Below are 15,155 nucleotides of genomic sequence, written 5' to 3'. Positions count from 1 at the left end.
TCCTTTGTAGATCACCGTTATCTATTTTGTAACCAAAATTAACCTAACCTGTCACTAGTAGCCTACAAAAGTAAAACAAAATTAGTGATTTTAAAGTGTCCTATGACCTCGGGGATTGAGAAAGGAGTAGGATAGGAACGATAAAAATACTACTAAGGCAACATACTCGGATTGAAACACCAGCAAGACCACCAAACTCATAACGACGCTATGAATTATTTAATTAACTGCACGTTATCTGACAGTTCCCAGATAAACGTCTACAAATTACTTGTGTGTCAGTGTCGTCAGGTGTAAACTTGCAAGCTAGCTAACATTAGTGCAATGGGAATACATTATTGCAATAGCATTGCTTAGCTAACGTTAGTGCAGTGGGGATACATTATTGCTAGTACCTAAGGTTAATGCCATTGCTTAGCTAGTGGAGCGGGCATACATTATTGCTAGCTAACGTTAGCAATACCGCTGCTCAACTAATGCAGTAGGGATGCATTATTGCTATCTAATAGCAACCAAACTAGCATTCATTGAAAGTTTGTCCTGTCTTTCTTTTGTGAAATTTTTAAAGATAAAAGTGGTAACCATTGTATAAACTTCACATTGTGCCGAACCACCCCGCTAGCTGTGCCAATATCCACGATGTACCACGGGTTCTCATTCCATAATGCTTAAATATATCCTATCTGGTTATATCCTAAGTGATGCCACAACATTTATTAGCTGATTGTAAAGTACCTCGTAGCTAGTTACTTGGCCTGCCAGTCCCTTTGCGATTAGTAAGCTCACCAGTGCTGTCTTTCTCATTAATTATGTTCCAAACAGTTGATAACTGTTTAGGTTTGTCTCTAGCCATTTTATTCTTGTTTCTCAGTTTTATAATTGCTTCTTTGACTTTCAGTTCTCCCTGATGGGTAATCATTTTTGGCAAATTAAAGAATGAGTCGTCTTTCTCCCGATCAGCTCGATTTGTGCAACCCATTTGATGAACTGTGCAGAAATGAAGCACAATTAATCTGTATTATCGCTAAAAACTATATTTTTTGCCATGCAGTTGTATGGACGTGTTGTCCTCCAGCATAGCGAATGGATCAGCGTCACATGATTTGTGACATGTAAGAACAATCCATACACCTGACTATTCAGAAGCAGCTGGGAAGCCGACCATCCAATTACATTCGGTCCCCTAAAATGGATGTACGCATCACCTGATTCACCCAATTAAAGGGGACAACACTTTAACCTCACATTTATTGTTTCATTTAAAATACAATGCGCTGGACTACAGAGTCAAAAGAACATAAATTTGTCCAAATACATACGGACTGCACTGTATGTTCATTTATAAACATAAAAGGACAAATTCAAACTGTAGTTCTCATCAGCAATGCAGAGGACATTACAGTAGACCTGCATTATGAGAGAGAGAGAGAGAGAGAGAGAGAGAGAGAGAGAGAGAGAGAGAGAGACAGCATAGGTATCACTGTATGCTGTACGCAGCAGTATCATGAGCCAGACTACCAGAGAAGCCTGGACTCAGCCTTCAGAAGAAAGGGCTTTGAAAAGAGAACTGACGAGTCACATTGACAGGCGGCCAAAAGACCAAAGATGGCTCCTCACGGGGACCGATTTCGCTCGCCGTCGCCTCTGCTGTCATTTGTATTGTGTGTACCCTGGTAACCCTGGGGTTAAGCGCACCACGGTAATTACCAGCGGCCTGTTGTGGCTTGTGCAAAGAGGCTTTTAATTGATCCCAGTGCACCTGCAAAGGACACTGAAGTCAGAGCTGAGGGGCGGGGGTGAGGGGGATCTGCCGGCATGGAAGGAGCAGTCAAATCCAGCCACGACAGAGAAGCCAGAAAATCCTCGGCTCCAGCCGTGTCTCCCTGATGAGTCCCAACTGCCCTCTTTGCTGTTCCTGCAAATCAGCCATTTCCTGTTATGACTCACTAAAACTGGTACCCTGTGCACACATATTTATTTTATTTATCCTTTATTTATCCTCCAGAATCCCATTGAGATTGACATCTATTTTTTCTTTAAGCTAGGGAAGCGAGGTAGCAGCATAGGCACCAGCTAGCAATGTCATAAAAGATCATAAAAGGCACATTCTTTTGGTTTGTGCTGTGCTTCCTCTTTATGTTGATGTACAGTAGGCCCTTTCCCCTCTTGAGTGAAAGATGGGTGTGGTGACTTTAGGAGAGCAAAGTCCCCTTCTGAGTGATTAGCTGTGCTGGATTGTGAGGGAATGGGGGGGGGGCGGGGGGTTCAAGAGGGCTCACCCATGGCCCCTTCACCTACAAGCCCCAGCTGCCTAAACTCTCAGTGAGCATACAAATGGCATCAAAAGATTAGCAGCAATCCCATTGCAACTGCTTATCCCTAGGCTGAGCAGTGGGGAAGCCTTGGGAACAACCTGAGTTCAAACCGGGCAACAAACCGAGTCCACTTATACTACACACAATACAGTGCAGTCTGTATGTATTAGGACAGTAGGTATAATTTCTGTTCTGTGGCTCTGTAGTCCAGAACATTATATTTGAAAATAAACAATACATCTGAGGTGCAAAATGTCCCCTTTAATTTGAGGGTATTTCCATCCAAATCTGCTGATGCGTGAAGGAATAACCCCCCCCCCCCCCATTTACCAAAAGTAATTGGACGGTTGGCTTCTCAACTATTTCTGAATAGTCAGATGTATTCAATCTCTTCCATAGTGCAGGTATAAGAAAGCTTTCAGTATCTAGTCTTGTGTCTAGGCCTTTGATTATCTTTGAAGTGTGTCATTGGCATTTTTCAGCAATCAGTCAAGGAAGCCATTATGAGGCTGAGAAAAATAATACAAATAAAAGTAAACTCTCTAGGCTGGAGATTAGCCCCACTGTGGAAGGAATGTGTTCGTTTGGGTTTGCTGTTGCTTTGCACTGAATAAACCAGCACACTTTTGACTAATTATTCATGGGGATCATATTGTTATTATTTGCAGACCAGCCAAAAGATTGTGTTACCAACATAACAATGTAATGTCATTGTGCCATAACGGGCACGTCTTAAAACATAGTTGGTTATCAGGGCCGGTTCTGAGGCAGCTGTACTATTGATAATCACCATTACAGTTAACGGAACTGTTTACAGTTATGTTTTCTCAGTTTGAAGATCCTGTTATCCTTGTTCGAGTGTGTTTGCTCTATCAGCAGCGGTGGAATTGCGCTATTAATAATTGCCATCATTGTTACTAACAGAACCTTTTTCCATTATCTCTGCCCAGGAGTGTTTCTGCTCCATCAGCTCAGAAAAAAGGTATATGTCCCAAAATGTTGGTGTATTCCTTTAACTGCCTTCCTTGAGGCCAGTGGCGAATACAGGTGAACTAATTTCAGGAGAGAGAATAATATCTCTCTCCTGATGCTAGGTCTGTCTCAGATGCTGCGATCTTCTACTGTAGGGAACTCAGCTCAGAGCCTTAGTGATATCTCACTACAGGCCTTTGCCTTATGTCAGAGAGCTTAGTAAGCTCATGTCCACACTCATACAGACTTGCTGCCAGACCGGGCTTGCGCAGTACCCACCTACCGGGGTCAGACAGACTGTCGTCAAGGACTCTGTGGAAGCCTTGGTCCTCACCCTCTCCCTTTCCTCACATTGAATGCAGCAAGCTTTCTCCAGGCTGTTTCAGAAAGGAAATGATCTACTTCTATGACTATAATGTACACAGATTTCACATCCCAGTGGTGAGAATGCACAGGCTGTTCCTATAGTCCACCCCTATTTGGACGATTGGCTAGTCTGCACCCGCAGGACCAGGCAATGGAGGACATAATCCCTTTGTTCCCATATGCCACTACATCAGGAGTCCACTCCTGCGCCACCCATTCTCCTTAAGAGCAGGGCACACTGGCACATATGTTGCCAGGAACCCTCTATGCATTCCCACCAACATATTAACGCTAGATCTCCCTCAACTAGGTTGCTTTATGATTTTTGATGGAGATTGTTGTTTGAATGGTGCCTTCATCAGTCCCAGTGTTGCTGTGCTTCCTCCAGACAAGGTGTGGTCAGCTTCTACCATTAAGGTATGTAGCTGCCCTTTTGACCCGGCACATTAAGGTAGGTCGATAACCAGGCAGTTGGCGTGCACAACCCTCACAAGCGAGCGTGACCACTATATGTCGCCTGCGTGTGGATTTCCCTCTGGTACTTCATTTTCTGTTTACCCCATTCGAGTCCATGTCAAGGATAATTCTCAAATGGTTGTCACCCAAGATGATTTCCCGCTATTACCGCTGCTAAGCTTGTTGGCAAACCCCATGCCTTATCAGGGAACCCAAGGTGGTTGAGGTGGATTATGGAGGGTTTAGGAGTGACACTCTGGCCCCACCCGGCATTCCTTCCTAAGGTTTTATTGGCAATCAGGCCATTGAGATAGCAACTCACTACCCTCCTTCATATAACATGGATGAAATGTTTTATTATACCAATCAAGCAGTCAAGTGCTGCATCGATTCAACCTGGCTGACCGGCCCGTCCTCTGCTATGGTGGATATGGAGAGGGCCTCCAAACAGAGACTTTCCCATTGAATAGTGGATGTGATCTATCAAATGTATAAGAGCAAGGGTTCCACATGCCTTTGGTGTGAAGGATCACTCCATAGGAGTGTTTCACATCATTGGCCATCTCCAAAGGGGCCCCACTGGGTGACACATGCTGCAGCCACCTGGCTTTCACCATGCAGGTTCCCCAGATGCAATAAGGTCAACATTGCTGCTCTACATACTGTGGCATGATGTGCATAAGCCAGCATTATCTCTTGACTTCTGAAGGCGTGTGCTGCTTCCTCGTGACCTTGCTGGTATGAGTAGCCAGTAACCATGTAACCATGGTTCTATGAATTCTGGATGGCGGAGTTTTCTGTCACTCAGAATCTTAGGCGAGCAGAAGGCAGGGCGGGGCGACCTGGGCTTTTGTAGGGCACGTTACGTAGCACAGGTCACCCCACGTCACACGTGACTTTGTGGTATACGTTACTCGACCTGTGTACGGCGCGAGGTGGAATATCCACCATTTTGGCACTTGCATAGTAACTTGCATTTTTGCTGTGAATTAAGTTGACAATCAATTTTTTGATTTTGGCAGATGCATTTTAGCCCAATGGCCAAAAATTAGCTTGACAAGTTTCTGTGAAAGGCCGCTGAAGAATATTCACCACACACCTTCCAAATGAGGAAAAATATGTTGCAAATATCTTTTTCTGTTTCCTCTCACAACTGTGTCTCCTTGCTGGCCAGAAAGCAAATGGGCTGATCATGACAAAACTGACAGTTTGTTTGTGTTGTTAGAATGAGTTAGTCCCCCTTCCTATTCCCACAGCCATAACATTCAGTCTTGCAACATTTATAGTCTTCAGCCATGACTGGTCATTCTCTGTAACCCTTTACTCCCCTGTCCGGCCCTGTAGGATTGAGGTAAACCCAAGTAATCAGGCACCTGCATTTAGCCCTCGTTCCAGCAAGGAGCATTAGGGTGCTCAGTTAGGAGACCTAATCTGAGATAAACAGTTCTGATCTATAGATCACCTGGACGATTTCCCAGGCCTCATGGTGCTGTAAGCAGAAACAGGGGAGTTAGCCTGGACTGGGCGATGGGCCCGTATGTTGTTGTTTTTTTTATCCTTGTCATTGTGGCTGTCTCAGAGTGCTTACTCATCAAATCTTTGAAAGAAAAAAAGACACAGTTGTAATCTTTTTAAGCAGCTGGAGTTTATCAAACCTCATTGGAATTATTACTGGAAGAGAGTTCTGTGGTCAGATGAAACCAAAATGTAATGTTTTGGCAATACACACCATCAACATGTTTGGCGGCAAAAGAGGAATGCATACGAGGAGAAGCACCCATACCTGCTGTCAACCAAAAAAGTTGCTGTCATGCTGTCATTGATGTTTTGCTGCCTGTAGTTCTGCCAAACTTCTCTAATCTTGTCACAAATGATACGAAAAGAAGGCAGTCATATTTGCCAGGGGTGTTTGCACAAAGTATTAAATAAGGGGTGGCAATAATTTTGGAACCTGTTTTTTGGGGAAATACATTTTATATTTGACTTGGGTTGATTACATTGAATCATTCAAAAAGCACACAGCACACTCATGTTAGAAAATAAACCTCAAGCCAATAACTATTATTGTTTCCTTTACAGCACTTTTTGTGCATGTTTATTCAGGGTGTCAATAATTCTGGAGTCCACTGTACTATAAGACGCATTTGTATGGTTATGAAGAATTGACTGAACTAAAATTGACTAAAGTGAATTTTGCAATGCTCCAGGCTTTTGTACATTGCGCTGGCACGGTCAGGATTGTATTCCCAAATGGAGGCAAGAACATATGCCAGGGTTATTTAATGGGTGGCACAGGGCCCAGTGATGGCCTCTGCAGGCACACTCTTGGCCCTATAATCATTACAAACAAAAGTAATCTTATCCGAAAAGGGCCAGGGTGCAGGGTTTTATTTTAGCCCAGCACTATGATGCCTGATTCAACTAAGTGACTAATCATGGTCTTCAGACCATGAATCAAGACCCTAAATCCAGTCTGTTAGTCCTGGGCTAAAACAAGAATCTGCACCCACGCTGGCCATTTTGAGATAAGATTGGACACCCCTGATGTAATAACATTACCCTGCTGAGATTTTCCTGTTGTGTAATGCAGAAAGGCATTGGACTGTTGTTTATTGCTCTATTGCATTATGGATGCCTAGGTCTTCAGCAGAAAACTTGGACTAAAGACTGAGTACATATGCGTCCAATTGGGACCATATGAACTCTGGAGATTTAACACTGGACATTTCACTGTTCAGGCTTTGCCTGCTGCTGTGTATTATAGACTTGAGGACTGGCTTGTTGGGAAATTAGAAAGTCAGACCTTGAAACCTGCATGAATTGTCTGTTTACAGAAGGTGATGCTGTTTAAAATTTATTAGTCTGGATATTAAGATGTACTAGATTATGTATCTGTGTACATTGTGATATACTGTATTTATTGTATCTTTTAAAGCATACATGTTTTGCTGTTGCATACATCCTTGCCAAACTAACATAATATATTGTATTGTTTCCCTTGCTACTTTAAGATGATCCTGGTGGTATTCCTGAGTATGTAAGCACAGCCAGACTCCACAAGCCCAAAGTCAGTCCTGGAGGGAACGTGCTGGCCCGATGGGCCCATGATGGCTGGTACTACTATGGTAAGTCACACAAAGATGAAAACAGGACAGCAGGCTATCATTTATCAAATGGCATTACAACAGACCACGAGCAGCAGGACCATTCAGCAGCCATTTTGCCTTCTCATAACAGTTGAGTTCATTTCATCTGCCTCCCCTCTGCTGTTCGAGGCGCTGCAAGCTACTAGCTGAGGTCTGTTTGTGTAAAGGGGAGCGGGGTCGGAGGACCAAACGCGACTGAGTTGGGTTCTAAAAGTTACTCACAAGACCTGAGATAACCACTGATATTTTTTGTGGGCATCCCTATAGACAAGGGATACACCCCAGAGGAGGAAGGGGTGAACAAGAAAAGTCCCCGGCAATTAGCCAACCAATACAATGACCTATCAAAATGGTCGATTAGTTTAATCTGAGTCAAGTGAGGAAACAAACGGTAGGGAAACTCAACGTACGTCCTACAGATTATGGTGGTCGTAAAACAAGGCGAGTACAACAAAGGTACGCCTATAGCGCAAGGGAGACACCTACCCTGGCTACCAACTGTGATATAGCCAACCTAGGACTGGAATGGTAACATGATAATGAAAGACATGCAAGACATCCCATCTGATTCGACAGCAGGAATACATTAGAATACACAAAACAACCTTAACAATCTAATTCCCTGATGAAGCAGGATTACTTTAAAAAGAGACTGGAACCCATGAAACACATTGACCCTACTTCAATAACCGAAGCAGAACGCCTATACCGAGGCTAGAATACACAAAACAACCCTACTAGACTTAGTGAAAAGCCACACTAACAGCAAACATACATTAATATTGACACAGCTACAACACGCTTCAAGGCTCTACTGCCAGTGCGGAAGACCTAAGGGGAAGGGAGGTAAATACGCAAACAGCCATGAAGATCTCCTCTATAGAACTCCAGGCTATCGGAGATACACAACACTCCGACTGGGATGAGTTACACTCCAAACTTCGGTAACTACAGAGTAACTACACAATCCACCACAAAGATCTCCTCCTTAAATCCCCTCCAACTGACATGCCTGACATTTGTGCACTCAAAATAAAAATGGGAACATACAGATGTACACATTACCCTAAGAAGATCACGGACTGCTGCGTGTTCAGCTCCCTTGACCGTGAACCCCATGGGTAAATGATACTGGTCCATCCACACCTCACATTAATGCACAAACAAATTAAAAAGTCTAACAGTGCTGAAGTGATGAAGTGTGACAAACAAGTATGTTAACCAAGATGCGGGACTTAGAAAGAAAGGCACACAGCTGACCCTCATCGGCAGTCAGACCACACGCGGCAGACAATTGGAATCAGTAGTCAAATAACCAAAGTGCCAATTAGCCAAAGTGAACTAATCATCAAATTGGCAAAAATACAACAAGCTTTAGTGAGAACCGTGAAAGTTTGTCACAATAGCCAGAGGAAACATTCATGAGATGGGGCCTGGGCTTCTAAACTGCATGTAAAATAAATGCCAGTAAATTTTCCTGCCAACCCTAGGTTCAGTGGTCCATGCTTGTGGGGACCAGAGCTACTTTCTGCAGAACAGAGAGGGGGTGCTAGAGAGAGTTTGGAGAGAAGACATTATCACAGAGGGAGAAGATTCCAGCCAGGAGATAAAGGTAAATAGAAAACATCCTTTAAAACATTTATAAAATGGATAGTTCCGGTCCTGGGTGTTTAAGCAAAGCAGTGTTAAGCAAAGCAGTGCAGCCATGCTATAATCCCAGATAAATTAAATAGAAGGTTTGCACATTGTTTTAATATCAATGTAAGTTTGACTTAAATAATTGTTAAATATTTTAACCTTATTGGATCCATTCGTCTACACTAACAGTAAGAGCAAAAGTGAGAGCAAAAGTCTGAAAATATTTAACATATTGTTTGACCCTTTTAATGACGTTCAATGAGTTAACATTACCTCAGTAACTGAAATATAATTTCATAAAATAAAGATGGGCATTTAATTTTGTGACTGGGATTTTCTGATCAGTCAAGTATTTTCCCTTTAGAATTGATCATTTTTGTTCTCTTCAGAAATTTCTTTCCAGGGGGCATGTCCCCAGACCCCCTGCAGTTTTGCAGTTCTCAGGGTCTATGCATTTAAACCCCCCTGCCCATAGTCAACCTAAACCTACGCCGTTGCTGTGATTAATTAAACAGTCTGATGGAACTTATGTCAGTTATTTATACCAATGTATTTAGTGGAGATTATCTTGCTGAATTGCATAGAGATATCCAGATATGCACGCTACCTTAATTATTAATAATTTTTCAAGTTTACAACAAGGTACACTTCAACTGCCCTGTCCTGTCCTGTCCTCTAGGCAGAAGACACTGTCATTGGTGCCCACCCACTGTACTCTGATCGGTACTGTCCAGGGCTAGTGCTGGGTCTAACTGAGGATCTACAGATAAAGGTAGGGTTTCATTAGTTTGAGGTTAAGGTCTATGTTAAATTGCACTTACTTCAACCACTACATTGTGGCCTACGATTATTCTGGTAACAATGCAATTAAATAAACCTTGATTCATTATTTGAAGTTATAAATTCTACCCAAATTGTGTCATAGTTGGCAAATTCAGTCTTCCAAACATGCATTTCACCTACATGACCAAGTCATATGGGACTTGAGGCAAACATGGAAATGGCTGAAAAAGGCACTCTTTCAAGGTAAAATTGGAAGATGAAAACATTGTACTGACACATAAAACTGTGCATAAAATTGACACAGGACTGCACATGTAAGCATGACTGACTTTGAAATCACCAAGATAATAATACGGAATACTTCACTCCACATCACTGCCATTATTGAAAGAAATATTTTTGAGACTGGGAGATAGTATGATTCACAACTGTTGTTGATTCCAATTTGCCACCAATTTAATTTTCAGGATAAAAACAGAAGTTGCCCGTCCCTGTAATTTTCAAGGAAAAGTTGTAGAATCACCAGTGTGTGTGACTGCATTAGTCGAGCACCATGTTTCCGTGTTGCAGGTGAGGTACTACGATGGCAGCGAGGTGTTCACGTCCCGGGGGCAGCTCTTCCTGATTCCTGTGCAGAAGTTTGAGAGGGATGTGGCCTACATCCTGGAATGCGAAGAGCGCTGGGTGGGCCAGCTGGTCGTTGCCAGACTTGACCACACTGCGACCTATCACCCCGGTAGTCCATTTTTCCAAACACATGCACCAGTCTGCAGACCTGAACATTTTTTTTTACTCTCATGTTTCAATGTTTATTAAGTAATCTGTTTTTCTGAAAACCTAAATTATTGGCACCCCTGCTAATATTTTATGCAAATACCCCTGGCAAAGATGACAGCCATCAGTATTTTCCTATAATTTGTGATAAGGTTAGGAAGGATCTTTGGCCATTCCTCCATACAGAACTTTTCAGAATCATTGATTTGCCCTTATGGACCCCCCTCTTCAGTTCAGACCACAGGTTTTTGATGGGACTTAAGTCTGAGACTTAGATGGCCATTGCAGAACATAGATGTTGTTTTCACTTCACCATTTTTGTGTGGATTTTGTTGTATGTACTTCTTTCACCCTAAACAGGTTGCTGACAGCTAATTAGTCTGTGTGACATGCCAATGCAATCCACACCTCCACCATTTAGATTGCACTCAATGTAATAATCGTTCATTGACAATCCTTATTTTTCAAAGCCTAAATTTCCCACTGAACTGTTAATTAGCTATGACGTGCCCCACCTTCCTGTAGGCCGGCAACGCAAGCTGTGGGTCATGACTCGAGTTATGCGGGAGAGATAAGGGGAGTAGTTATCCTCGTGTGACGTACTACTTGGAGAACATTCTCAATCAGTTGAAAATAGGAAGATACATTTAAAACGCCTACTTCTCTAAAACTAAAGAACAGACATATTTCATACTTTCATCGTGTTTCTTCAATGCCCTCTTGTGCAAATTGCATATAAATACCTAGAAAATGTGACGAAACACCATGTAACTCTCTGAGTCCACTGGTTGGTACTGAGACTGGAGCGAGCCTGGTTCTGAACCCTGCTCTGCCTATGCTGCAGCGGAGGTGCGTCAGAGGGTGGGGAACGGGAAGCAGTACCTGATCCGCTGGGCTGACGGATCCAGCGCCGTCCAAGACAGGGAGTGGATCTTCGGGAAGTGGAGCCGCGCCCGGACTCTGGGCGTCGGGGACTACGCGCTGGCTCTCGCTGACCCCACCTCACACACCTTTCTGCCTGGGGTGGTGCAGGGCTACACCGGCACGCTACTTCATATTCATTTCATCAACGGAGAAATGTGAGAAATTCTGCCCCCGCAAATTAATTCAGGAGTTTTTTTTTTTACTACCACATTGATGCTGCTTCATTGTGTATCAGGCATAGCACAAATGACCACTCACAGGTAGGTATCACAGGAAAAAACAGACCCTGAATTCAAGAACCTGGATGCTTCTCTTCTGTATTCCAGAAGATCTGCAATATATTTACAGTATAGATCCAGTTGGCTAGAACGGACATGGCATAATCTGTCCAGGCTGAACTTCCGAGGTGGAAATTTTGCCTGAGTTTCCATAAGAAATTAACAAATTGGTCAGTCTTTAAACAAGCACAAAATGTTGTCCTATGTCTAAATACCAGAAAGCTGCTTGTACAGTACAGTAGTCTGTTTTTTTCTGGAGAGCACATTAAATGTCTGCCGTGTATTAGGAGTGAGGGAAATTACTAGGATTTTTGCGCTTGTGGTACAACTATCCGATATTCAGGATTTTCCTAAATTTGGATTTATTGTATCCTGATAATTTGCTAATCTCACTTTCTGCAACAGACCCCAGGTGTGTTTTCAATCTACAGCAGTGCAGCCAGCTGGATTAGGATAATGGGCACTGGCTGGCAGGATGTCTGGTGCATGATTTGTGTTTTGTGTTTTTGGCAGGAGACTGAAAGATGACCTTTGATACTACACCTTAATGAAGTTTTTAATTAAAAAGCCCGTTTGGGAGATCTTGTAATATGTACCTCTACCTGGCACTGCTTCGACTGTAGCCAGGGTTGGAGTCAGTGCCATTTTACTTCATTTGAGACAAAAAAACAAACACATTCAGTGAATGACCGGAAACATTCCCATAAGTTCTATAAGGATGCTTCTATGAATTTATTGCATTTCTTTGGATTGAGTTAATTAATATTTCAATATTTTATCTACACAATAGAACATAAAAAAAGGAATTGATCTAATTCATCCCAACTGAGTGTAACTCTACTGATCTCTGACTCTAGTGTTTTCAGTGTATGTTACATGTAACCTTTAAGTTACTTTGGCTAAAAGCCTATGCCATATGCCTCCATTGTGGATTGTGTTTGTCTTGTGCCTCAACAGTCAGTCTGTAGAAGCCCACCACAGCTTCGGTCTCTCTGAGGAACAATTCAACATGGCGGTACATCTCTACGCCAGGCAGCAATTGTGTAGGACTGAGGAGGAGGAAGAGGAGGAAGAGGAAGAAGAGGTGGAAGGAGGAAATGACACAGAAGATGAGCTGGATGAGTCAGTCTACTCCATTGACTCCAGCTCCTCTGATCTCTAAGGGCGGCTCACACTCATTGAAAATCACAGCCCTCCTCACTCAATCAAGCTTTTCCTTCTGCCAATAGCGCTTTTGCCACTATACCAATATGGCTCTGCCTGCTTGACCTATATAGTGCCATATTTCCTGAGGTGACAGCATTGTCATTGTGCAATATCACAGACCAGCTGAGACATACCACAGTTTGTGTTCGGCGCCATACTATTTCGGAGCTAAGGGTTATCTCCACAGTCTACAGTTGGGCACACTACAAGTGTAACTTACTATACGCATGCTACAGAGCAGCTCTTACGTAGTTGCTGTTTTCGTAGAAAGAGTAAGTGAATGTTCCCTGTCCATACTCATACAGACCAAGTCATGTTGTAGATGATAACACCAATTTGAATAATAATATTTGTTAGTTTATCTGATACTTTTTGACTTAGAGTTAAGACTAAGGACAATCCCCTCTAGAGCAACGTGGGGTTAAGGGCCATGCTCCAAGGCCCAACAGCTGTGCGGATCTTATCGTGGCTACATCGGGGCTTGAACCACCAGGCTACAGGCTGCCCCCAATTATGAAATGCCTAGCTTCAGAATGTCTTGTCATGTTTTCAGTGTACACACATTACTAAATTGGACTTTCATTCATGTCTTTGTTTGTGCATGTTTGTTAAAGTTGAACTGAATCTCACATGTAATCCTTTACCAATTTCTTTATATGTGGATCACTGGAAATAAAGTAAAAGAATAGTCCAGATCTTGGCAAGCAATTTGACTTCTCGCAAGCGGCTCATCAGTAATAATTTCAAATGGTCTAGACTTTTTAGCTGGAAGCGCTATGTGTTTTTACAGTGTTCATTTTATTTAAATTTTGGTCCAGGTATATTTTTTTCCCCCTCATAATAGTAATAAAAAAAACTTAAATATATAAAATGATTTTGTATTCAGCTGCCTTGTCACAATGAAGTTGGAAATATAAACACACTTTGTGATGATGATTACATATGAAGACCTGTCATCCTTTTAAATTAATAAATAATTTAAAAACTGTGGTTCACAAAACTGGGAAAAGTTAAAGTTAAAAGTTTTTTTAAAATAAAAAATACAAATCTACACATACACTTGAACAATGAATACACTTACTGCTATCATTCATTATGTCTGTGGTTATGATGATAATGATGACAATTGAATATCATGGCGGTGAGTAAGCACGTTGTTTACTGTTTGTCAGTATTTTGGTTATGAGTAGTAGAAAATCGATCACATGCAGTTGTATTGATGTAGAGTGCGCAGTGGATGTGAAGCTGCTTAGCTGTGGCCAAGTTAGTGGTGATTAATATTAACGAGGGGAGGCGCGTCAAGTCTGAGAAGCGTTTGAGTGAGTGACTGGGGAACGAGTGTGTGATCGTGATTGTTTCGTGCCAGTGTTGACGCACAGCTGGGAGCCGTCCAGGGTGCTGAAACGGACAAATTGATGTTTGCGCATTGAATTGAAAAGTTATTGGATGGTTCCAACGAATCTACAGCGAGGACAATAATTGGAATATTGTGTGAAATAAATTACTGAAGAAAAGAAATTATGCCCAAACAAAAAACGGAATTGTATTTAATTTTTAAAAATGGGATTATTTGATATTCACTTCAGGAGGAGTATTTACCAAAAAGATCAGCGCAGAACGGCTTGAGGACTATCGCTTACAAGCTCTCCATCCAGGTATATGTATACTTCCTATTTTAGTGCAATTCAAGCTGGTGAAATATAGGGCTAGTCTGAAAAAGTTTTGAGAGAAATAGGGTGACGTGGTTTAACAAGACGTGGATAATAAAAGCCGATGATTTAAGTCAATTGTAGATATGTTTACACAATACTTGAATTTAAAACGTGCTAATGGGATAAAACATGCAAATGATCAAAGATCTGCATGAGTGGCGTTAAAACCATAGTATTAGCCTTAATCTGGACACTGAAGACTCATGTTGAGAGTACATTCGCCACGCCCCCGAACAAAGCTTCTCAATAAAACAGACATACGAAATGTTTATTTTTATTGTGAGATCACCATAATAAATTATTGTTGCACCAATAACGACGGATTTCACATCAAGGGAATAGGAACGGCCAAACATAATTTAATACACTTTCGTATGTTATGTATTCTAATTATCCTATTTTAAAGCAGCCTAATGAAGTGATATGAAGTGCTTCAGAGATTCTTTATTAATTTTCTAATTTATTGTCTTAACAAGACCTATTTATTAGGCCAATATGTTTAAAAGGTACGTCAACAAACGACCTCTGTTGACACAATAAACGGCTCCAAGCCTGTTACCAGTGCCAACTTGGTGACAAACTCTA

General features: G+C 42.1%; 1 protein-coding gene across 1 annotated transcript in view; it reads left to right on the top strand.

Annotated features, from left to right (window-relative positions):
- The window catches only part of LOC133123484 (von Willebrand factor A domain-containing protein 3B-like), a 59,547-nt gene extending 45,805 nt beyond the window's left edge, over window positions 1–13,742 (top strand). The window contains exons 30-35 of the mRNA XM_061233953.1: window positions 7,121–7,234; window positions 8,746–8,867; window positions 9,573–9,665; window positions 10,247–10,412; window positions 11,295–11,529; window positions 12,610–13,742. Of these exons, the coding sequence (XP_061089937.1) occupies window positions 7,121–7,234; window positions 8,746–8,867; window positions 9,573–9,665; window positions 10,247–10,412; window positions 11,295–11,529; window positions 12,610–12,814 (935 nt within the window). The 3' untranslated portion in view covers window positions 12,815–13,742. The remainder of the gene's footprint in view (window positions 1–7,120; window positions 7,235–8,745; window positions 8,868–9,572; window positions 9,666–10,246; window positions 10,413–11,294; window positions 11,530–12,609) is intronic.
- The last annotated feature ends 1,413 nt before the right edge of the window (window positions 13,743–15,155 follow it).

Source organism: Conger conger, chromosome 3 (genome assembly GCF_963514075.1).
Source record: "Conger conger chromosome 3, fConCon1.1, whole genome shotgun sequence".
NCBI lineage: Eukaryota > Metazoa > Chordata > Actinopteri > Anguilliformes > Congridae > Conger > Conger conger.
The sequence above is the reverse complement of the archived record's forward strand: the minus strand, read 5'-3'. Positions and strand labels throughout refer to the sequence as shown.